This window comes from Bufo gargarizans, chromosome 4, assembly GCF_014858855.1.
Source record: "Bufo gargarizans isolate SCDJY-AF-19 chromosome 4, ASM1485885v1, whole genome shotgun sequence".
Taxonomy (NCBI): Eukaryota; Metazoa; Chordata; class Amphibia; order Anura; family Bufonidae; genus Bufo; species Bufo gargarizans.
Window position 1 is genome coordinate 288,392,453 of NC_058083.1, and position 25,286 is coordinate 288,417,738.

Here is a 25,286-nt window from a genome sequence, read left to right on the forward strand (position 1 = left end):
GGTGTTTATTTTTTATTTTTTTTATACTGTGCATGGCCGAATGGAAATTACTTTCCAGAACAACCCATTAATATTTTTTAAAGTTTACTGTATATGTATATTTAGTTATAGAGTATACAAACCGGATTCCAAAAAAGTTGGGACACTAAACAAATTGTGAATAAAAACTGAATGCAATGATGTGGAGATGGCAAATGTCAATATTTTATTTGTAATAGAACGTAGATGACAGATCAAACGTTTAATCCGAGTAAATGTATAATTTTAAAGGAAAAATACGTTGATTCAAATTTTCACGGTGTCAACAAATCCCCAAAAAGTTGGGACAAGTAGCAATAAGAGGCTGGAAAAAGTAAATTTGAGCATAACGAAGAGCTGGAAGACCAATTAACACTAATTAGGTCAATTGGCAACATGATTGGGTATAAAAAGAGCTTCTCAGAGTGGCAGTGTCTCTCAGAAGCCAAGATGGGTAGAGGATCACCAATTCCCACAATGTTGTGCAGAAAGATAGTGGAGCAATATCAGAAAGGTGTTACCCAGCGAAAAATTGCTAAGACTTTGCATCTATCATCATCAACTGTGCATAACATCATCAGAAGATTCAGAGAATCTGGAACAATCTCTGTGCGTAAGTGTCAAGGCCGTAAAACCATACTGGATGCCCGTGATCTCCGGGCCCTTAAACGACACTGCACCACAAACAGGAATGCTACTGTAAAGGAAATCACAGAGTGGGCTCAGGAATACTTCCAGAAACCATTGTCAGTGAACACAATCCATCGTGCCATCCGCCGTTGCCAGCTGAAACTCTACAGTGCAAAGAAGAAGCCATTTCTAAGCAAGATCCACAAGCTCAGGCGTTTTCACTGGGCCAGGGATCATTTAAAATGGAGTGTGGCAAAATGGAAGACTGTTCTGTGGTCAGACGAGTCACGATTCGAAGTTCTTTTTGGAAATCTGGGACGCCATGTCATCCGGACCAAAGAGGACAAGGACAACCCAAGTTGTTATCAACGCTCAGTTCAGAAGCCTGCATCTCTGATGGTATGGGGTTGCATGAGTGCGTGTGGCATGGGCAGCTTGCATGTCTGGAAAGGCACCATCAATGCAGAAAAATATATTCAGGTTCTAGAACAACATATGCTTCCATCCAGACGTCATCTCTTTCAGGGAAGACCCTGCATTTTTAAACAAGATAATGCCAGACCACATTCTGCATCAATCACAACATCATGGCTGCGTAGGAGAAGGATCCGGGTACTGAAATGGCCAGTCTGCAGTCCAGATCTTTCACCTATAGAGAACATTTGGCGCATCATAAAGAGGAAGGTGCAACAAAGAAGGCCCAAGACGATTGAACAGTTAGAGGCCTGTATTAGACAAGAATGGGAGAGCATTCCTATTTCTAAACTTGAGAAACTGGTCTCCTCGGTCCCCAGACGTCTGTTGAGTGTTGTAAGACGAAGGGGAGATGCCACACAGTGGTGAAAATGGCCTTGTCCCAACTTTTTGGGGATTTGTTGACACCATGAAATTCTGATTCAACATATTTTTCCCTTAAAATGGTACATTTTCTCAGTTTAAACTTTTGTTCTGTGATTTATGTTCTATTCTGAATAAAATATTAGAAGTTGGCACCTCCACATCATTGCATTCAGTTTTTATTCACGATTTGTATAGTGTCCCAACTTTTTTGGAATCCGGTTTCTATTATGAACTTCAGAACTAAGCAGACAAATGATCATATATTATTACATACTTCATTACTCATAACTTTAACATATCCCTGACAAACCGTACACATATACATTTTTGGATATGTTTGAAAGTATCTGTTAAATACATGTTGGATTCACATTTCTAAGTGAAAGAAACGACTGCATTTTGTAGTCAAAGTCAATTGGCCTCCTCTGAGGTTCTTTGTATTTGCGAGTCATCTTGTTTCCAAGGTAAGTGATGAGTTCACAGCAGTCCAAAAATTGCTCCATTTTCCTTTTGTATTTCTTCCGAATATAATCAGAGTTCCGTGGATTGTACGCTAGAAAATTACAAGTGAAAAGATCAATCCTTGCTGACAGTGGTGTACATAGAGAAGTAAGGGCTCCATAGCAAGGATCAAACCAGGCCCCCCACACAGGACAGAAGGGTGTCCGCCTAAACCCTTTTCAATGACCCTTGGGCCATCTTTCCACTGCCTCGTTTGCTAAAAGTTGTTCCTTTACAGGGTAGAGTCCTGACCAAGTTTTCCCCCCAGTAGAAAAGGGGATGATCCTAACTAAGACTGGGCCCCATAGCAGTCGCATGGTCTGCCACTATGGTAGTTACACCCCTGCTTGCTAAAGAGACAATACGGACATAGCTACTTAAATACATTTAATACCAACAAAACTAAAATACTGAAACATCGGTGAGTAATGGTGTGTCACTCCTTTTTTATTTCCCCTGGAAATGGAAGAATAAATTGAAAACTGGGTGTTCCCAGTTTTCTGGTCGTGTCCTTGTTTAGTCTGACACTGTCCAATGGTGGGGACCACGTCAGGCTGAGTAGATACACGCTGCGTGTACATTTTAGGTATGGTACAATGCAGAGTTCAAAGAAAAGGTGCCCCAGAATGGTTATTCATGGAGAACATAAGGATATACTAAAACAGATTATAGGGGAGATGATAGATCCACTTTTTTATAACCATATAAGTAACTTTTTCTTACCTTTTAGGTGATACGCAATATACAGCAGGGCTGACTGTTTTACGCTTAAAAATGGATACTTTGGCTTTAGACATCCCACATCATTTAATGCTTTTATTATAGCAGTCGCTGCTCCCTAGACGTGCAAACAGAATTCATAATTATTTTACGTACTGATTCTACAAACATCACTTATGGATAATGGAAGCAGAATTCTATAGGCAATTGATCCTCGTTTCCCTTGCAGATTAATCTTAGCCTAGTAATCTTTACAAAGCCGGCTTAAAAGCGTTGTGCTACAAAACATACTCTACATTTTTCAAACCTACACCTGGATCTGAATACTGTTATAATTTCATGTAATTAAAAAGTCCACTAAGATAATCAATAAAATGTAAATGTATAGCACTACCTGCTGTTTGTTCTTTTCCTTAGGCCTCATGTACACAGCTGTTGTTTTAGTCTGCATCCGAGCCGCCGTTTTGGCGTCTCTGATGCGGACCCATTCATTTCAATGGGCCGCAAAAGATGCGGACAGCACTCAGTGTGCTGTCCGCATCCGTTGCTCCGTTCCGTGGCCCCGCTAAAAAAATATAACATGTCCTATTCTTGTCCGCTGTTTGCGGACAAGAATAGGCTTTTATATTGAAGGCTGTCCGTGCCGTTCCGCAAATTGCCATCCGTGTTTTGCGTGTTTTTACGCAAAACACACCAAGGTCGTGTGCACAGGCTCGGACTGGCCCACAGGGGTACAGGGGAATCCCCCGGTGGGCCCCTGAGCAAGGTGGGCCCCTAGTCTCCCATTCCCTGCACAAGTGGCACATAACACATTAGATTTAGTACACTACATACAGTACATATATCCAATGTACAGCACCTCCACCAGCTTATGTTCATATAAAAAAAACTTGTTAGATTATTTATTATATTTGAATGTATCCGTACGGTGGGCCCCCAAAATAAATTTTACTGGTGGGCCCCAGGTACACCAGTCCGACACTGCGTGTGCATGAGGCCTTATTTCTTGTCTGAGTTATTTCTTCACTGAGGTGGTCGCACACACTCAGTTTAAAGGGGTTTTCCAAAACTTTATAACTGATTACCTATCGTCAGGATAGGTCAACAGTATCTGATCGATGGGGGTCTGATACCCGGGACCCCCTTCCAATTAGCTGTTTGATCAGGCAGTGGCGCTCCTGTGAGTGCCGCTGCCTTCTCCCAGCTTTTCCTACGCCAAGTGATGACACTTTCATCTGTCATGTAGCCTAGGTGCATCTCAGCCCCATAGAAGTGAATAGGGCTGAGCTGCGATACCAAGCACAGCTGCTATACCATGGTAAGCACGGAGAAGGCAGTGGCGCTCACAGGATAGCTGATGCCTTCTCAAACAGCTGATTGGTGGTGTTGGACCCGACAGATCAGATACCGATGACCTATCCTGAGGATAGGTCCTCAGTTATATAATCTTGGAAAAACCTTTTAAATCTTCCACTGCCACCAAGCATATCTTCTTCTAGAAGCTGTGGCAGTTAGGGTACTTTCACACTAGCGTTATTCTTTTCCGGTATTGAAATCCGGTAACGGGTCTCAATAACAGAAAAAAAAACGCTTCCGTTTTGTCCCAATGCATTCTGAATAGAAAGCAATCCGTTCAGTATGCATCAGGATTTCTTCCGTTCCGTCCCTTGTACGGTATTTGACCAGACAAAATACCGCAGCTTGCTGTGGTATTTTTTCCAGCCCAAATTCCGGAACACTGCCGCACTTAATTTCCATTGAAATGTATTAATGCAGGATCTGGTTCCGGAAATAGCCACATCTCCGGATCCGGTTTTCCGGTCTGCGCATGCACAGTTCTTTCTAGCTTTTAAGAAATTAAATACCGGATCCGTTATTTCGGATGATACTGGAAAGACAAATCTGGTATTTCAATTAATAAATCTAACGGATCCAGAAAAAAAAAGATATCTGTTTGCATACGGATTTCCGGATCCGGAAGGCAGTGCCGGCAACGAAACTGCCTGCCAGATTCTAATAACGCTAGTGTGAAAGTACCCTTACAGGTAAAGAACTACAGAAGGAAGGCCCCCCCAGCTGCCGTCCTGAAATAAATCTGGCATAACAATTGAAACAATTTTGTCCGACCAATCGCTGGCACTAAAACAGCCTGCCGGAAGGCTCTACCACATAGGTGAAAGTAGCCTTAATCGTAAAATTAAGTTGTAGTATTTTCTTAACATTCTTAGGAAGAGGCAGGAAAAATCTGGCTTGAATGCATAATTTGTTTTACAAATCAGGATTTTCTGACGATTTCTATAAACTTAGAATTCCCTAATAGAGCATATAAAGAGGTTTTCCAGATTGGGAAACCACATTAATGTGATAATATATATCACAGATGATCTGTAAATTGTAATTCCCTAATATATAACAAAGTATTATATAAGCTGTTAACCTGTTCTAGGTATCCCGTTAAAGGCAGAGATGTCAGCATTATTGGCTCCATCTTTGGAGGGAGTTTGGATGGCAGTTTATGGTTCCAATATTTTCCTGGAAGTCTAGAGAAAAAAAAACAAGTTATTATATTTGTGGCACCAGTTACTGAAACATACTGTTTAGCCAGAAAAAAAAAACACTTTTTTTTAAGTACGGTAACAATTAAATGTGGCTAAAATAAGAACCAAAACGGGTAACTGAATAACCTTTAGGTTAGCCTGGAGCTGCACGGCAACGTGTGTCGCGGGACATGAAGATTGCGATGTCACCTTGTGACATCACATCTAACGATTTTCGATGGGGTCATGATGCGTCACATGACATGCTGCCACTATGACTTGACAGTTGCAAAGAATCCAGCACTGTTGGATTTGGGTCCATTCACACGTCCGCAGAGTTTTGCGGATCCACAAAACACCGGATCAGTGTTTGCCCCCTTTCACGGTGAGAGGTTCTCTTTAAGACAGCATTACTGCTAGGTCCTCTTAATGTCATTTCTTATTATGATATCTATTCAGTTCATTTTTATCATAGGGACACTCTGGCATCAAAATCACTAATCATATAAATATTCACAAATTATATAGCTGGATGCAACCACAGTATATGTACAGTATCTCACAAAAGGGAGTACACCCCTCGCATTTTTGTAAATATTATATTCTATCTTTTTCTGGGACTACACTGAAGAGCTGACACTTTGATACAATGTACAGGTCCTTCTCAAAAAATTAGCATATTGTGATAAAGTTCATTATTTTCTGTAATGTACTGATAAACATTAGACTTTCATATATTTTAGATTCATTACACACCAACTGAAGTAGTTCAAGCCTTTTATTGTTTTAATATTGATGATTTTGGCATACAGCTCACGAAAACCCAAATTTCCTATCTCAAAAAATTAGCATATTTCATCCGACCAATAAAAGAAAAGTATTTTTAATACAAAAAAGGTCAACCTTCAAATAATTATGTTTAGTTATGCACTCAATACTTGGTCGGGAATCCTTTTGCAGAAATGACTGCTTCAATGCGGCGTGGCATGGAGGCAATCAGCCTGTGGCACTGCTGAGGTGTTATGGAGGCCCAGGATGCTTCGATAGCGGCTTTAAGCTCATCCAGAGTGTTGGGTCTTGCGTCTCTCAACTTTCTCTTCCCAATATCCCACAGATTCTCTATGGGGTTCAGGTCAGGAGAGTTGGCAGGCCAATTGAGCACAGTAATACCATGGTCAGTAAACCATTTACCAGTGGTTTTGGCACTGTGAGCAGGTGCCAGGTCGTGCTGAAAAATGAAATCTTCATCTCCATAAAGCTTTTCAGAAGATGGAAGCATGAAGTGCTCCAAAATCTCCTGATAGCTAGCTGCATTGACCCTGCCCTTGATAAAACACAGTGGACCAACACCAGCAGCTGACATGGCACCCAAGACCATCACTGACTGTGGGTACTTGAAACTGGACTTCAGGCATTTTGTCATTTCCCTCTCCCCAGTCTTCCTCCAGACTCTGGCACCTTGATTTCCGAATGACATGCAACAGTCCAGTGCTGCTTCTCTGTAGCCCAGGTCAGGCGCTTCTGCCGCTGTTTCTGGTTCAAAAGTGGCTTGACCTGGGGAATGCGGCACCTGTAGCCCATTTCCTGCACACGCCTGTACACGGTGGCTCTGGATGTTTCTACTCCAGACTCAGTCCACTGCTTCCGCAGGTCCCCCAAGGTCTGGAATCGTTCCTTCTCCACAATCTTCCTCAGGGTCCGGTCACCTCTTCTCGTTGTGCAGCGTTTTCTGCCACACTTTTTCCTTCCCACAGACTTCCCACTGAGGTGCCTTGATACAGCACTCTGGGAACAGCCTATTCGTTCAGAAATTAATTTCTGTGTCTTACCCTCTTGCTTGAGGGTGTCAATGATGGCCTTCTGGACAGCAGTAAGGTCGGCAGTCTTACCCATGATTGCGGTTTTGAGTAATGAACCAGGCTGGGAATTTTTAAAAGCCTCAGGAATCTTTTGCAGGTGTTTAGAGTTAATTAGTTGATTCAGATGATTAGGTCAATAGCTCGTTTAGAGAACCTTTTCATGATATGCTAATTTTTTGAGATAGGAATTTTGGGTTTTCATGAGCTGTATGCCCAAATCATCAATATTAAAACAATAAAAGGCTTGAACTACTTCAGTTGGTGTGTAATGAATCTAAAATATATGAAAGTCTAATGTTTATCAGTACATTACAGAAAATAATGAACTTTATCACAATATGCTAATTTTTTGAGAAGGACCTGTAAAGTAGTCAGTGTGCAGCTTGTAGAACAGTGTAAGTTTGTGTGCTCTCAAAATAACTCAACAGACAGCCATTAATGTCTAAACTGCTGGCAACAAAAGTGACTACACCCTATGTGAAAATGGGCAAATTGTGCCCAATTAGCCATTTTCCCACCTAGTGGCATGTGACTGATTAGTGCTACTAGGTCTCAGGTGTTAATCGGGAGCAGGTGTGTTAAATTTAGTGTTATTGCTCTCACACTCTCTTATACTGGTCACTGGAAGTTCATCAGGCACCTCATGACAAAGAACTCTCTGTGGATCTGAAAAAAAGATTGTTGCTCTACATAAAGATGGCCGAGGCTATAAGAAGATTTCCAACACCCTGAGACTGAGCTGCAGCACGGTGGCCAAGACTATACAGGGGTTTAACAGGACAGGTTCCCCTCAGAACAGGCCTCGCCATGGTTGACCATAAATATTGAGTGCAGTTGCTCAGCATCCTATGCAAAGTTTGTGTTTTCAAAATAGACATATGAGTGCTGCAAGCATTACTGCAGAGGTTAAAGTGGTGGAGGGTCAGCCTGTCAGTGCTCAGACCATATGCCGCACATTGCATCAAATTGGTCTGCATGGCTGACGTCCCAGAAGAAAGCCACTTATAAATATGATCCCCAAGTAAGCCAGCAAACAGTTTGCTGAAGACAAATAGACTAAGGACATGGATTACTGTAACTATGCCCATGATTACCGTAAAATAAACTTATATGGTTCAGATGGTGTCAAGTGTGTGTATGGTAGCAACCAGGTGAGGAGTAGAAAGACAAGTGTGTCCTTTCACCATGCATGGTGGTAGAAGTGCCATGATTTGGGGCTGCATGAGTGCTGCCGGCTGTGGGGAGCTACAGTTCATTGAGGAAACCATGAATGCCAACATGTACTGTGACATACTGAAGCAGAGCAAGATCCCTTCCCTTCGGAATCTGGGCTGCAGGGCAGTATTCTAACATGATAATGACCCCAAACACACCTCCAAGATGACCACTGCCTTGCTAAAGAAACTGAGGGTAAAGGTGCTGGACTGGCCAAGCATGTCTGCAGACCAAAACCATATTGAGTATTTGTGGGGCATCTTCAAATGGAAGGTGGAAGAGCGCAAAGTCTGTAATATCCACCAGCTCCGTGATGTCATCATGGAGGAGTGGAAGAGGATTCCAGTGGCAACCAGTGAAGCTCTAGTTTACTCCATGTCCAATATAGCTGAAAAATAATGGCGGCCAAACAAAATATTGATACTTTGGGCACAATTTGACCATTTTCACATAGGGGTGTACTCACTTTTGTTGCCAGTGGTTTAGACATTAATGGCTGTCTGTTTAGTTATTTTGAGGGCACACCTAATGTACACTGTTATACAAGCTGCACACTGACTACTTTACATTGTATCAAAGTGTCATATCTTCAGTGTTGTCCCATGAAAATAATAGAATATTTACAAAAATGTGGAGGGTGTACTCACTTTTGTGAGATACTGTATGTGCTTGGATAGCATTGTGAAATTTTTCACGTAGAAATATTTCATATATTTCTTCTGGTAGTTGTAATTTCTTCTGGTTGTTCTGCTCCAATGTTCTACCCATACAAAGTAAACATACTGTGGTGCTTGAACTTTTGTTAACATTTTTTAATTTTCTATATTTCTGTATTAATTTGACCTAAAACTACATCAGATTTTTCTAAAAGTAGAAAAAGACAACCAAATCAAACAACTGAGTCAAAAATATTAGACTTGGCTATTTAATTATTGAGGAAAATGATCCAGATTGTCATCCCATTAATTGAAAACACCTCACTCTAATTTCACTTTAAAATTATCTTATAATCCTAAAGGTTCATAAAAGTTCATTCTTTTGCCGCTCACAGACGTGATGTCTGTGAGCGGCAAAAGAATGAACTTTTATGAACCTTTAGGATTATAAGATAATTTTAAAGTGAAATTAGAGTGAGGTGTTTTCAATTAATGGGATGACAATCTGGTGAGTAATCGACCTGTTTTATGTAAAGAACAGGGATCTATCAAAGTCTGATCTTCAAAACACTTGTTTGTGGAAGTGGATTATGGAACGAACAGAGGAGATTTCTGAGGACCTCAGAATAGTTGTTCCTGCTAACCAGGCTGGAAAAGGTTACCAAACCATATCTAAAGTTTGGACTCCACCAATCCACAGTAAGACAGGTTTTGTACAATTGGAGGAAATACAAGACCATTATTAACCTTTCCAGGATAAGTCAATCATGCTAAAAGCAATACTCCACAAGGTCACAAAGAGAGCCAAGGTAACCTCTAACCAACTAAAGGCCTTTATCACATTAGCTAAGGTTTATTTTTATGGGTCCACCATCAGGAGGACATTGAATAACAATGGTGTACATGGTAGGATTGCAAGAAGGAAAGCTGCAGCTTGCCATCATTGATGAAACAATGAATTCTGAATTATACCAGCATATTTTAAAGGAAAATGTCAGGACATCTGTGATTTGAATCTCAGGAGAATGTGAGTCATGCAGCAAGACCACGACCCTAAGCACATAAGTTGTTCTACCAAAGAAGAATAAAGTTAAAGTTTTGAAATGGCCAAATCTTAAGTCCTGACCTTTATTCAATACAAAGGCTGTGAAAGGACCTGAAGTGAGCAGTTTAAAGGAGGAAAGCCACCAACTCCGCTAGAATTTTGACACGTGCGCTAAGAATGGGTATTTAATGGAGCGGAGCCACAAGCAGGTCCATGTCATTCAAAGTGAACTACCGCAGCTGAAACCACAGCTGTTTCTACCACGGAGCACGTTGAAGATGTTGAAAGTGTCAACATTCATCTTGTGACTGGTAGTGTTGAAGGTGAAGCTGTTTTGTATGGAGGAATGGGCAAAAAAATTTAACAATCATCAATGATTACTGGAAATGTTTAGTTGCACCAAGCTCACACCAGATACTAAAACCAAATGTTCACATACTTTTGCCACTCACAGACATGTGATATTGGATAATTTTCCTTAATAAATAAAATTATCAAGTCCAATATTTTTGACTCTTTTATTTGATTTAGTTATCTACCGTATTTTTTGCCCCATAAGATGCATTTTTCCCCCACAAAAGTGGGAGAAAAATTCCCCTGTGTCTTATGAGGCGAATACTAATGAGTGCTTCCATTATGGAAGAGCTCATTAGTACCGGAGGACCAGGAAGCAGTGAAGGCTCTGTACCGCTTCCTGGTCCTCGGCTGTCGGCTGTGCAGTGGCTGCACACAGCGTGTTCACAGCACAGCTGAAAGCAGGAGGAAGAAGATCGAGGGCGGTGAGGAGCAGCAGTGTCCAGGAGAAGGAGAGGTAAGTGTTTTTTTATTTTATAAAACTTAAGAGCTGCTGGGGGATGATCTGAGGCAATGGGGGTAATGAGAGGCATAATGGCTCATTATGGTGGGTGATGAGAGGCATAATGGCTGATTATGGGGGGTGATGGGAGGCATAAAGGCTGATCATTGGGGCTGATGAGAGGCATGGGGGCTTATATGGGGGTGAGGAGAGGCATAGGGGCTGATATGGGGGCCATTTACATTGGGGCCTGAGCTGAGGTCTGATTGGGGGTCTGATCTGAGGTCTGATTGGGGTCTTATTAACATTGGGGGTCTGATTGGGGCTGTCAGCTGAGGTCTGATTGGTGGTCTGACCTGAGGTGTAATGAAAAATATTTTTTTCTTATTGTCCTCCTCTAAAACCCAGGGGTGTCTTATGGGCCGGTGTGTCTTATAGAGCGAAAAATACGGAACTTTTAGAACTTGTGTGAAAATCTGATGTAGTTTTAGGTCAAATGTATCCTGAATTATAGAGAATTCTGAACAGCTCATAAACTTGTAAGCACCACTGTACTGTATTTTAAAGATCTTCCATTCCAGTGCTTCTCAACTCCAGTCCTCAAGTACCCCCAACTACAGGTCATGATTTTCTATAGAATGAACATTTATAGCAATATGTGGTGGACTTATCATATGAGGCAGCCCTCATTGTACTCTCGCAGGAAATTACATTTTCTGACATTACCTTACATTAGGTGACGATGCTTTAGCTATCACGACTAATTTAGTCCTTTTAAAAGGCAAGCAATGAAATGCATCTGTCATTATTGCTTCTACCTAACGTGGACAAAATGGGCACCAGTCAATGAAGATCATTATTCGTTTACCTCATAAACCTTTGTAACTTTTCTTCACTTTCAAAAATATATATTTTATCTCCGTACTCCACCGCATTTTCAAGGTGTCCAGAAACAAGAGCTTCATACCTACAAAGTACATGTTAGAAGATATAAAAGAAAAACTGAGCTACACAATATGTATGTGTGTTCAGGAGTGAAGAAACCATGGAAGAGCGTGGGACACTGCCACCCTCACCCAAATGGCGGTTACAAAGATCATACATTCTGATACAACTAAATTCTGACATCATTTTGATTCTGTCATTGTCTTTCATGTATCAGGACAATTCTACCAGAGAATTAAAACCCATATGCCACTGCCACCTTCATCCCTTCTACTAATATTTTGTCCTGATGGAATAGCTTCATTTGCTGGTATTAATACTAGTACAGTATGTTTAAGTACATACCTCTTTTTGCCATCCACATAGGTAACTGGACAGTACCCCTTCATCTCTGCATTTTTGGGGAACTTTGATTTCACATCAGCCACTGTTAACCTCTTAGGTAACATTTCAGGAGGAGGAAGTGGACGTGGTGCCAATGGGGGCACATATAACTCTGGAGCTTTTATGAAAGCCTGTTAAGAATACAGCCTTTTGTTAGCACATTGTTTTTGTATTTAAAAAAAATTGACAAGCCACTAGAACAGGTACACCAACACCTGATTTAGAGTAGACGAAACCAAAATGATACAAAATGTTTTACTGACTTTAAAGTAGATTTCAGTGGTTTTCTACCCAGTGTCTATAAATATACTCAACATGTCTGTAGAGTTACAGGAGAGGAATTGAAAACTAGTGATGGAAGTAGGTTGGGTCATGTTGCCTAAAAAAAGGGCGTATTTTGAAACCTATACCTGGGATATGTATGCAGCAGCCTTTTATGACTAAAGAGTTGACGACTGTCAGTGGGGTTACTGCCACTGCCCAATAATTATTACTATAGCGCTCATGTAACATTTACATACCAGTATGATAAACACTAGCTGCTCTTTTAGTGGCCCTTTAAAGGGTTTTCTGGGTGTTTAATATTGATGACCTATCTTCAGGATAAGTCATCAGTATCTGATCAGTGGGGGTTTGAAATCTAGCACTCCCATTGATCAACTGATTGAAGAGGCCGTGACCTCTTCCTAGGCCAATGATGTAATGTTCTTTGGTCACATGGTCTAAGCACAGCTCAGTCCCATTCAAGTGAATGGGACTGAACTGCAATATCAAGCACAGACGCTATCCAAGCTGCAAGAGGCCGTGGTGCTCAAGGGAGCACTGTGGCCTCTTCAAACAGCTTATCAGGGGGAGAGAGGGGTGCTGGGTGTCGGACTGATTAGATACTGATGAACCATCCTGGAGACAGGTAATCAATATTAAACACCTGGAGTAGAAGTCCACTGTAATGATGACATAAACAAGGTATATGATTAGAATTGTCATTATCTATAAATTCTCTATTAATACTCAGTTTAATAATGTAATTTAATGTACCTATCAGAATCTGTTATTTCATGTTGTCTTACTTCCTATAATGATAAATGTATAATGACTTACATCAAGCTCCTCTTGTGAAGCCATCCTGTAGTAGTGTCCTCGGAACTCGGCTGCAAACTGCAGGGATGATGTTACAGAACAATCTACGAGCTCCCCCCTTTGTGCCAGACTCACAGGACAGTATTGTCCAAACTCTCCCAGCCGAGACAGCAGCTCATGAGGACTGATACAGAAGTCAGCCACAGCAGACGCTTTACCTGCTCAAACCATAATGTAACAACACAGTTTTAGTAGGTTTCACCCAAGGGTGATCTCTGCTATCAATTCAGCTGTTACATATCACACTGTCTTAGGTTTACTTCACTTCAAAGGCCAGAAAATGGGTAATAGAGAATTACATATGTGTCTTAATGCTATTTATTCACTTATACATGGCATTATACGGTTTACGTTTATTATTTTCACTCAAAGTTACACCACACAGCTTTTAGTTACAGTAAGAAATGTAATGTTGTGGGTACCTTCTCCATAGATGCCCGCAATGTTGGTACCCATGGAGAAGGTACCAACAGCATTACATTCAGCTGACAAATGTACATCTCGCATGTCAGGCTACTTTCACACTGGCGTTTCTGGGTCCGCTTGTGAGATCCGTTTCAGGGCTCTCACAAGCGGCCCAAAACGGATCAGTTCAGCCCCAATGCATTCTGAATGGACAAGGATCCGTTCAGAATGCATCAGTTTGCCTCCGTTCAGCCTCCATTCCGCTCTGGAGGCGGACACCAAAATGCTGCTTGCAGCATTTTGGTGTCCGCCTAGCGATGCGGAGCCAAACGGATCCGTCCTGACTTACAATGTAAGTCAATGGAGACGGATCTGTTTTCACTGACACAATATTCTGCATTTGAAAACGGATCCGTCCCCCATTGACTTTCAATATAAGTCAGGACCGATCCGTTTTGACTTTTCTTTCAAAGAGTAATGCTAACGGATCCATTCTGAACGGATACAAACGTTTGCATTTTCGGCGCAGATCCGTCTGTTCAAATACCAGATGGATCCGCACCGAACGCAGGTGTGAAAGTAGCCTCAAACTGGATTAATTGCTGATATATGTGGTAAATAATTTGAAATTCGTACTGTAACTAAAAGCTTTGTAGTGTAACCTTGAGTGAAAATAATAAAAGTAAATGTATAATGTCAATTAACCCCTTGTTGCACCCAGAGGCTCCACTCCCTGTCTCCTACGCAGATCTCCCCGCTTCTTTGACTGACAAGCCAGGCAGTGAAAACATATTTACGCCTGACCCTAAAGTCTCGAGGGAGCATGTTTGGCGCACACACTGTACAGGAATGGAGCGCACATCTCACATGTCAGCTGGATTAATGCCGATGGACAGATTCCCTTTAAATATAGTATTAATTGTGTTTGTTGTTAACAGCATTTACCATTTTACATAAACTTAAAGAGTAACTAAACCTTTGAGTAAAATTTTAATAACATGTCCCTAATAAAAGTTTTTATAATATTCTTTATAAACGGATTTAGAATTTTTATTAGACTTGTCCCTACCTAAAGCACACCATTCCCTGTGCGCTTAAAACTGACATTTCTGTACACCGCTTACTGCTGGCGGTGTACAGAATACAGGCTGTAGACACTTTATGAATGGGGTCGCAGCAGCAGTGAGTACGGGCAGGAGAGCATATTGCTTCTCCTGCCCGTGCCGCCGGAGGTTTACTAACACCTGGCATAGCACATGGGTACCCTGAACCCATGTGCTATGCCAGGATTAGCTGAGATGAGCTGGCTCCTGCTTCTGCCTGCTCTGCTAAGCTAAGAGTCTTAGCAGGCAGAAGCAGGAGCCCGCTTCGCTCAGCTAATCCTGGCATAGCACATGGGTTCAGGGTACCCATGTGCTATGCCAGGAGTTAGTAAACCTCCGGTGGGCACGGGCAGGAGCAGCAATATGCACTCCTGCCGGTACTCACTGCTGCTGAGGCCCCATTTATAAAATGTCATGTCCGTACTCCGTACACCGCTGAGCAGTCAGCGATGTACAGAGAAGTGAATTTTAAGTGCACAGGGAATGATACTTTAGGTTTAGTTACTCTTTAAAGTTCAGTCATTTTGCATATAAATGAAAGCATGGGGAGTTTCCCTTTAACCCCTAGGTACATCTATGATGAGAGGAGATACATAGGGTCATATGATTTACTAATCCTTTTCTGGAACAAGTATACATAACATTTGAGAAAAAAGAATGATCAAACAAGCTTGGCAGACAACATTCAGGGGGAAATATATCAAGACTGACATATCAAAAGTCTTGAACTCCCTGCACTGGTGTGAGATAGGCAGAAGCCTCTTAACAAATCAGGCGCATCTCTGTCCTGCGGTGCACCAGAAACTGAAGTCTGCGCCAGCTACAGGCTGGCGTACTTTTCAGGTATAACTTCCACCACTTTCTGGTGAAAGTTATAGCAAAGCCCCCCACCTTTTCTTTGCACTTTGTAAAAGTGTCGAGAAGCCCAAAAAGTCACAAATTATGGCGCACATAGGGCGTGCGCCGTAATTTGGGACTTTTTTATGCCACAATGGCGTAAGAGGCTTAATAAATGCCCCTTTTTATGTGTAACGAGAAAATGAAAAAGAATGATACTACCTTCCTTTATTCTCTCCAGGTAGGTTTGGATTTGGTTGAGACTTGCACAGACCTCTTCAATAATCTTGTTTGACACCCACCACTTGCTGCGCATTGCATCTACTTCACACCAGTTTTGATGTTGTTTTACATGATAATCCTTAATACGATTAATCTCCTGCTTATAATTGGAGTTACGCACAGTTAAAATCTGGGTGCTATCATGCACAGGGTAAGGTCTGCTGTGGAAAGACAAGAATTCTGAATTTAAATAACCGCTAACACACATAATGGGATGTATTTGAATATCTGGAAGGTTTTGATGAGAAACTACAGGTCCTTCTAAAAAAATTAGCATATTGTGATAAAGTTCATTATTTTCTGTAATGTACTGATAAACATTAGACTTTCATATATTTTTGATTCATTACACACAACTGAAGTAGTTCAAGCCTTTTATTGTTTTAATATTGATGATTTTGGCATACAGCTCATGAAAACCCAAAATTCCTATCTAAAAAAATTAGCATATCATGAAAAGGTTCTCTAAACGAGCTATTAACCTAATCATCTGAATCAACTGATTAACTCTAAACACCTGCAAAAGATTCCTGAGGCTTTTAAAAACTCCCAGCCTGGTTCATTACTCAAAACCGCAGTCATGGGTAAGACTGCCGACCTGACTGCTGTCCAGAAGGCCACCATTGACACCCTCAAGCAAGAGGGTAAGACACAGAAAGAAATTTCTGAACGAATAGGCTGTTCCCAGAGTGCTGTATCAAGGCACCTCAGTGGGAAGTCTGTGGGAAGGAAAAAGTGTGGCAGAAAACGCTGCACAACGAGAAGAGGTGACCGGACCCTGAGGAAGATTGTGGAGAAGGACCGATTCCAGACCTTGGGGGACCTGCGGAAGCAGTGGACTAAGTCTGGAGTAGAAACATCCAGAGCCACCGTGTACAGGCGTGTGCAGGAAATGGGCTACAGGTGCCGCATTCCCCAGGTCAAGCCACTTTTGAACCAGAAACAACGGCAGAAGCGCCTGACCTGGGCTACAGAGAAGCAGCACTGGACTGTTGCTCAGTGGTCCAAAGTACTTTTTTCGGATGAGGGAAATGCCAAAATGCCTGAAGTCCAGTGTCAAGTACCCACAGTCAGTGATGGTCTGGGGTGCCATGTCAGCTGCTGGTGTTGGTCCACTGTGTTTTATCAAGGGCAGGGTCAATGCAGCTAGCTATCAGGAGATTTTGGAGCACTTCATGCTTTCATCTGCTGAAAAGCTTTATGGAGATGAAGATTTCATTTTTCAGCACGACCTGGCACCTGCTCACAGTGCCAAAACCACTGGTAAATGGTTTACTGACCATGGTATTACTGTGCTTAATTGGCCTGCCAACTCTCCTGACCTGAACCCCATAGAGAATCTGTGGGATATTGGGAAGAGAAAGTTGAGAGACGCAAGACCCAACACTCTGGATGAGCTTAAGGCCGCTATCGAAGCATCCTGGGCCTCCATAACACCTCAGCAGTGCCACAGGCTGATTGCCTCCATGCCACGCCGCATTGAAGCAGTCATTTCTGCAAAAGGATTCCCCACCAAGTATTGAGTGCATAACTGAACATAATTATTTGAAGGTTGACTTTTTTTGTATTAAAAACACTTTTCTTTTATTGGTCGGATGAAATATGCTAATTTTTTTAGATAGGAATTTTGGGTTTTCATGAGCTGTATGCCAAAATCATCAATATTAAAACAATAAAAGGCTTGAACTACTTCAGTTGGTGTGTAATGAATCAAAAATATATGAAAGTCTAATGTTTATCAGTACATTACAGAAAATAATGAACTTTATCACAATATGCTAATTATTTGAGAAGGACCTGTATGTTAACACTAGACATGTTAATGCAGCAACCTCCAATGCAGATCCTTAACAAGGCTACTTGATAGTGTCTTGAGTAGATAGTATGACACTAATATCTTACAGCTATCCAGCGTTGTAAAAGACGGATCCGCTCATATAATGCAGACGGTGGCTCCGTTCAGAACGGATCCGTCTGCATTATATTGTTAAAAAATTTCTAAGTGTGAAAGTAGCCTCAGACGGATCCGTCCAGACTTTACATTGAAAGTCAATGGGGGACGGATCCGTTTGAAAATTGAGCCATAGTGTGTCATATTCAAACGGATCCGTCCCCATTGACTTACATTGTAAGTCTGGACGGATCCGCTTGCCTCCGCACGGCCAGGCGGACACCCGAACGCTGCAAGCCTGCTGAGCAGAGCGGAGGCTGAACGCTGCCAGACTGATGCATTCCGAGCGGATCCGCGTCCACTCAGAATGCATTAGGGCTGGACGGATGCGTTCGGGGCCGCTTGTGAGCCCCTTCAAACAGAGCTCACAAGCGGACACCCGAACGCTAGTGTGAAAGTAGCCTTAAAGGGGTTATCCCATCATAATGATCACTGTTAAATCTGTTAATGATTTGACAGTGATCATTTTTGTAAATATACTTTATTAACAATCCCCACCGATTAGGATAAAATTCATCCCCACTTACCTGATTGTTGTGACTCGGTCTCCCCTGGTTACGACCTCCGCTCTTCTCCAAAAGCCGGAAGGTCGCGCTTGCCCAGAAGACTTCTTCTTTTCTCCCGGCCGATCCGCTCGCTGTTCTGAACGCGCACTCTGCCGCGCATGCGCATGCGCGACGGTGACTTCTTCCCGGCCAGAATAGTACAGAGCTGCGAACGCGCACGCCGGCTCTGTAGGAATAAGTCACCATTGCGCATGCGCGGCGGCGTGCGCATTCAGTCCAGCGCGCGGCACGGCCGGGAGAAGACTTCAATCAGATGAAGCCCGCCCCCAGCCAGAATCCAGGAAGTGAACGCGCGGTGGCAGCAGGTAAGTAGAAAAACGCTAAGTGGGATAACCCCTTTAAGGATAGGCCCATCAATTATGGCTGGCCGATTAATCATATTAATTTGATTAAACTGCCGTTTCAAGGGTGCACCATTCTGAATTTGCCTAAAATTGTGAATCAATTTAAGCCCTGCCTCATAGGAGGAGAGAAGAAACAAAAAACAGCAGATGCACTGCAGTGGTTCTGATATCTCTCTCCGGTCCCATCCTGTGGTTGACGTCTCACAGCAGCTGGCACTTTCTCTGGCAGTCAGTGGAGCATGCAAAGTAAAATGGAGTAAGCGCCAAAGCTCTCTCTAATAGCAGCCAGGCATTTATAATATGCAGGAGATTTAGGACTCTGTATCAGAGGAATGGAGTTTCAATTGCTATAAAGAATATTACAACAAAAAATATGCCTGCATCTACCTGGAAAAAAAAAACTTTAAAGTCATGGCCACTAGGGTATCTCAATCTAATTTGCAGTCTCCTGACTGTTGTTAGGCAACATATTTCCCTAGTAACAGAGACACAGAAGCTGAGATCATGAGCCTGATAAAATAAATGCTTCTACACAACTTTTGGAGATTATAGAAGCCTCCCGTGGGTCTGTAAGTGTGATTTTCCCCCCTCATTATCCATTTTTTGATTTCCAGAGCTGAAAACACACACAGTGGGAAATAAGGGAAAGGATGTCGCAGCAGTACAGTACTGGCAGATTCCACAGAAGGGAGAAGCCCAATGCTTGTGAGAGAAATGCATCTATCTGTGCAGCTGAAACAAGGAATATTATGGCTGAAAAAGACATTAGGGAAGCCCAAAAAATTCCATTCCTTCACAGTTATGATTGTGCAAAGAAACAGTCATTATGCAAACTTTTTTTTTCAGCAGAAACTCAGTGTAATAAATATATCTGTTAAAGAGTCTTTCCAGGATTTTAATATTGATCAACTATCCTTAAAATAGGACACTGATATCAGATCAGTGGGGGATCTGACAGCTGTCACTCATGCCAATGAGCAGATTGCAGAGCGCTAGAACCAGGCACAGCTCCACACACAGTTTAAAGGGTTTCTACCACCAGAAATACTGTTATGTAGCTGACTGACATTAGCGATGCGCCCATGTCAGCACTACATAACAGTATGCTTTTTTACCTTGACCTATCCTGATAGGTGATCAATACTGTAGTCCTGGAAAACCACCATTATCAATTTTTGTACAATATCACAATCTTTCCTATATCAATATCATGACATGGATTTCTGTATGACTGATTAAAATACTGATACAAGATTGTATCACATGACAATTGCTTTGTAATCACATCAGATGCCTGACAAAGAGCTGTTCACCATTAACTGATATTCTGCGCAGTGTAACTGGATCTCTGTATTTTGGACTATTTTAATTTGACTTGAACGTATATAAACATGTAACCTGGATGAAGCGCCATGTATGACACAAAAACCTTGTCCTGTGTGGAAGAAGGGAGTTTGCTGTACTTTCCATACTTGATTTTATGGGGATTTACTGATGAAATAAGAAGATTTTAGAAGAACTGATCTACATAGATTTCATCAGACGGACAGATGTCTCGCATTTGCCTAAATGCTCCTGTATGTCTGACTGCACAGCACGTGATTCAGAAAAAACTCATAACGTCAGTTTCCTGATAGAAACAACTCCGTCTTCACATACAAAACATTTAGCTTATCTGCATGAAGTCTTAACACTACTGGCTTATATGGTACCAAACCTATCTGCTCATCTGTATTGTATCTTCATCAAACTAAATCCTGACAATAAGTAGGTGGCTATAAGTACAAGGGCGCCTAAACCCTACAAAACTGCAGCCTCAAAAAAATCTACAGTTTCTAATGTGTAAAATGAAACAAAATCAGTATTTTCCTTGGGCACCTTTTTGTGTCCCTCTTCTCTTGAAATCCTCTTCTTAAAACTTCTTTCACTGGTAGTTCTAGCTGAAAGATTTTTATTGGTATTATGCTGCATGCTTCCAGAAGATCAGCTTGTTGTTTCGTTGCAGGATATCCATCAAAAACAACTCTGCAAATAAAATATATTTTAGAGTATTATTTTTCAGGTTGGCACTTATATTATCTACCATACATGGTTTTCATTGCATGGCTAACACATTTGTGGAGATATACTTGTGTAAAAGGAAAAACTAGCAGTTTTCATATCTAGGAATCATATCACTGTTCATTGTCACGGGACTAAAGGGCCTATTAGACGCAGAGATTATAGTTCAGAAATTATCGCTGAAGGCAATATCATGCAACGCTCAAATTGTTCATTGTCCGTGGATTGGACAATTCTGCCTGACTGAAAGATCATCATTAGTCGTTGCCATATCCCCTGGTCTAATCAAAAATCTGCCGGTTTTTGGCAGTGTAATGGTCAAAATAGCAAGTGAACCAGGAAAAATATTTAGCAATTATTGATTCATGTAAATGGAGATCTGTTAAATGCAAATAGAAGCGCGTCATCACATGATGGACACCAACAGTGCCCTGTGAACCCCATTGATACAGTCTGTCACGTTTCTATTTTGGTGTCCATCATTCGGCTGGACAATATAGTGGGGTATGCTTCAGTATTGCGTAGTGCCTAATCTTCAATGCAGACGTGAACCTAGCCTTAGTAAGGGTAATGGTTAAAAATACTGATATAGTCTATAAGAAGAAGGAAGAAACACCATATTTTGTGTGGTATCATAGTATAAGACCTGTCGCCTCTCATGACAGGTCCGTTTTAGTAACTATTTGCATTCTCCATGTAGTACTAATTCTGGAGCATCTTTTCAATAAATGCTATGTTGTGCCAATCCTCTAATATTCCTGCTAGAAGTTTGTAAATGAATTGCTAGCAGTCTGCAATAAAGGTTCATCTGGGTGTTACCAGTGGGGTTATGTTTCTGGACAGTCTGGCACATGCATATTCTTCATGCAGAAATAAAAAATAGAGTTGTAAGAATAGATGCTCCAGAATTGTTATTACATGGGGAGAGATAGTACACCCCCAAATCCTGACACAGGCCTCTCACCTAGTAAAGCCAGTACTCTCTGCTCTGCACTGATAAGGGGAAATCACCCCGAAACAGCAGTCTGCAGATGAGGTGCTGGCTTATTATCCAAGTCATGTCTCAAGGTCTATGTAAAGGGTTGAACGTTGACTTATAGTATAGCTGCCTATCATCTGGTGGCATTAGAGGCAGAGATGGTTAAGAGCTCACATATCCCATTCTTACTAAAATAGACATGTCAGGAGAGGAAACGACCTGTCAACAGTTTTTTTTGGGGGGTTCTCTTTTTTCCTGTCATGTCTTCTTCTCTGGTAGTAATCGCGTCGGCCACGAGATCTACAAAAACAACACGTCTTCTTCCTGACAGTGAAGCGGCCTGCAGTGATTGGACAGCGTCACAGCCAGGGAGAAGAAGACACCCAATGAGGAGAGCAGAGGTCTCTCCTTCTCAGTACCTTCACTAGCCGTTTGAATATTAGGTGCCAAAACAGAGACAGGAACCAATTGAAAGATAAAAAGGTTCAGGAATCTCCATAGGACTGACAACAAATTTATTGGTATAAAAAAAAACAACCTGGTGACAGGTCCTCTTCAAGGAACACACTTTTACTTACCCTATTGTATTGCATGTTAGATCCATCATTGCTATTTCTAAACATCTTATTGCCAGATCATCAGGCACAACCATTCCCTTTTCAAGATGACTCTTTATCTCTAATGCAAGTTCAGTGTTAGGCTGGTCTTCTAGCACAGAACGTATGGCATCTCCTATGGAAAGGCGCTGTAATCCATATGTTCTTGTAAACATCTTGGCAACTGAAACATTGAAAAAAAATGACATCTAAATACAAAAGTATGAAGCAGCCCTGTAAATGAAAAAAAGCACAATGTACGGGAGATCCTCGAGTTCCAACAGAAAGAAAAAGCTCAATGAGGTTTATTCACCCAACGCCCACAGTACAATGTTTCAGATGCTCAATGCAGCCATTTTCATTTCTTGAAATAGCTGCATTGAGTTATGAACTTTATGCCCTGCATTAAGCAATGTCTTTAGTTTGAAGGATTTTGTAGGGCACAATCTTACCTGTTGTCTTTCCAGATTTTGGAGGACCAAGAACTGCAATTCTTATTGGCACTGATGGTTTTGGTTTTGGCTGACGTATAAATTTAATGGGATTCCTCGTAAAAACGTCTCTGTTTTCTTTTGTTGAGAAGAAATAAATGTATTGGCGGTAGATCAATGGATAGCCTGGATTTTCTTGGTTTCTAAAGGGTTTAATTACTTCTCCTTGGCTCAGCTAAATGGAGAGAAAGGGAGAAAAATGGTAGAAATGTTAAACTGTTTATGAAGTACAATAGTGTAAGGCGCTGAGCAGATATAGCTTGTCAGAATTATAATTATTTGTATCTAACAGAGGCCGGTGTGTGCACAGATATTTACCAAAGGTTTTATGTCACTACTGTGGCATAATAAAGTTGCAAAGTCCATATTTGTGACTTTGTAAGTTTCTCAACACTTTTCCAAAGTGGAGACAAGGGATGGGGGGGGGGGCTTAGCAGGAAGGGCAAGGCTTCGTGTGACCCGTCAGATTTACTATAGCATATGCCAGAAACTGTAGGAAGTTATAGCTCACATCTACGTCAGCCCTGCCTCTTAACAAATTGAGTGCATCTCACCCCAGCGCACAGGTATTCTCAAGACTGGTGTATGGGAATGCCAACCTTGATAAAATGCCCCTCTATATCTATCTTACAAAGTAGGTAAAGATAAATCAGGCAGCACTCGCGTCTTTTTATTACACCCAATGCAACGTTTCAACTCATCTCAATAGGGCATTTGTCAAGCGTTTTTTTTTTTTTTAGAAAGTATGCATGTGTTTGTGTAGAGATATAATCCCAGGAAATCCACAGCACTTCCTTCAGTAAAAACGTAAGTGAATAAACACTTATGTTTTTACTGAAGGAAGTGCCGTGGATTTCCTGGGATTATTAGTTTTTGAAGCCTGGATTGCTTCATCAGCCGCTGGCACCCGTTATCACAGATTAGTGTTGTGCTGTTCACAGTTGCTGAATACTTGCTATATAGATATATATATATATATAACATTTATCTTATTTACTGTACAATACCTTTACTGGGTCCCATCGTCCGAAGATACTGGGGTGCTTATAGGATACATGAAGCATTTTGCTAGCAATGGATAAGCTGATTGGGTAACATTTTTCAAAGAGGCTTGCACGATTTTCCACTATATACTTCAGCTTATCAAAGAGCTGAAAACATACAATATATGGTTTTCGACTTGCATTAATTGTAATACAAGGTATCATTAGGCTTTGGAGTTCTTCCTAAAAAAAAGAAAAGACATTTAATATTTATTATAAAACATTATCAGTCAATTACGGTACTTCTGATATATTAAAAACAAAACAATCTTTTAGCATAATTTATTTGAAAATGATAATGGTTAATCTTCCTTTTTTTTATATATAAAAAGCGTCTCATACATCATCTGCTCACACAGTTGACCATAACTCTGAAATTGACTATTTCAGTGGACACATTTAAATGGCATAGTGTGTAGTCACTGTAATCTGTAACAAGTGCAGATTAATGCTTGGTAGAAAGATAACCAAATTCTGTCATCTAGGCTTGCACAGGTCCTGGCCATGTGCAGTGTGCTTTACTGGTGGTTGCTGATGGATAGGTCTAAGCATAGTCTATAAGGACAAACTTACATTTACGTCAGGAAGTGCTCCCAGCTTACATGGTGAATGTACTTCCCAGATGATATATGAACAGAACCTAAAAAAATAACCATGATTAAAAAGTCTCTACCTTGACTGATTGGAGAGACTCAGTATCTGCCTCAAACTTTTCTCCAATTTCCGTTTTCATTCTTTCAATGGCATCTTCTTCCTCTTCTTCTTCCTGCTCCTCCTCTTCTTCCTCTGGAAACTCTTCTGCAAGGATCAGCTCAATGTTGTCAACCTCTTCCTCTTCTTCCTCCTCCTCTTCATCACTGCCTTCTCTTTCCTTCTGTCCCTACTCAAGAAAACAGGTCAGTTGGAATTCTCATCTCACCTTGCTCATGTGCTTTTGGCCCAGTATTATCATTAATTATTACTAAAGTGACATTCATTCCATAGCGCTGTACATGTGATACAGGGTTACAAACTGGTACAGAAGGAGAGAGGACCCTGCCCGCAAGGGCTTACCATCTACAAGGCAAAAATACATTCAGGCAGCACTGAATTGATATAGTGTTAAACATCTCACCGTTTTCTCCTCATTTTGCTCAGCTAAAAGTTCAGCTCGTCTTTTGGCAATCTGCTCATCCTGCAATAATTCAGTTATAATTGCTCTGTTAATCCATTAGCAGCTGTGAACATCATTTCCCTACCACACTTGGAGAATAGGTCACAAATAGGCTATACTTTTATTGCATGCAATTTATATGACGACATAATGCAATTTATTGAGTATATGAAATAAGAAATTACATAG

The 25,286-nt window shown here is 41.3% G+C and overlaps 1 protein-coding gene across 1 annotated transcript in view; it reads right to left on the reverse strand.

The window, feature by feature from the left end:
• Positions 1 to 1,727: 1,727 nt before the first annotated feature.
• The window catches only part of AK9 (adenylate kinase 9), a 156,820-nt gene continuing 133,261 nt past the window's right edge, over positions 1,728 to 25,286 (reverse strand). Inside the window, exons 27-39 of the mRNA XM_044290719.1 lie at positions 25,059 to 25,118; positions 24,618 to 24,824; positions 23,909 to 24,127; positions 22,863 to 23,076; positions 22,393 to 22,594; positions 20,653 to 20,799; positions 15,854 to 16,074; positions 13,248 to 13,444; positions 12,108 to 12,277; positions 11,686 to 11,784; positions 5,147 to 5,249; positions 2,713 to 2,827; positions 1,728 to 2,041 (exon numbers count right to left, since the gene is read on the reverse strand). Coding sequence (XP_044146654.1) covers positions 1,839 to 2,041; positions 2,713 to 2,827; positions 5,147 to 5,249; positions 11,686 to 11,784; positions 12,108 to 12,277; positions 13,248 to 13,444; positions 15,854 to 16,074; positions 20,653 to 20,799; positions 22,393 to 22,594; positions 22,863 to 23,076; positions 23,909 to 24,127; positions 24,618 to 24,824; positions 25,059 to 25,118 — 2,157 coding nt within the window. The 3' untranslated portion in view covers positions 1,728 to 1,838. The remainder of the gene's footprint in view (positions 2,042 to 2,712; positions 2,828 to 5,146; positions 5,250 to 11,685; positions 11,785 to 12,107; positions 12,278 to 13,247; positions 13,445 to 15,853; positions 16,075 to 20,652; positions 20,800 to 22,392; positions 22,595 to 22,862; positions 23,077 to 23,908; positions 24,128 to 24,617; positions 24,825 to 25,058; positions 25,119 to 25,286) is intronic.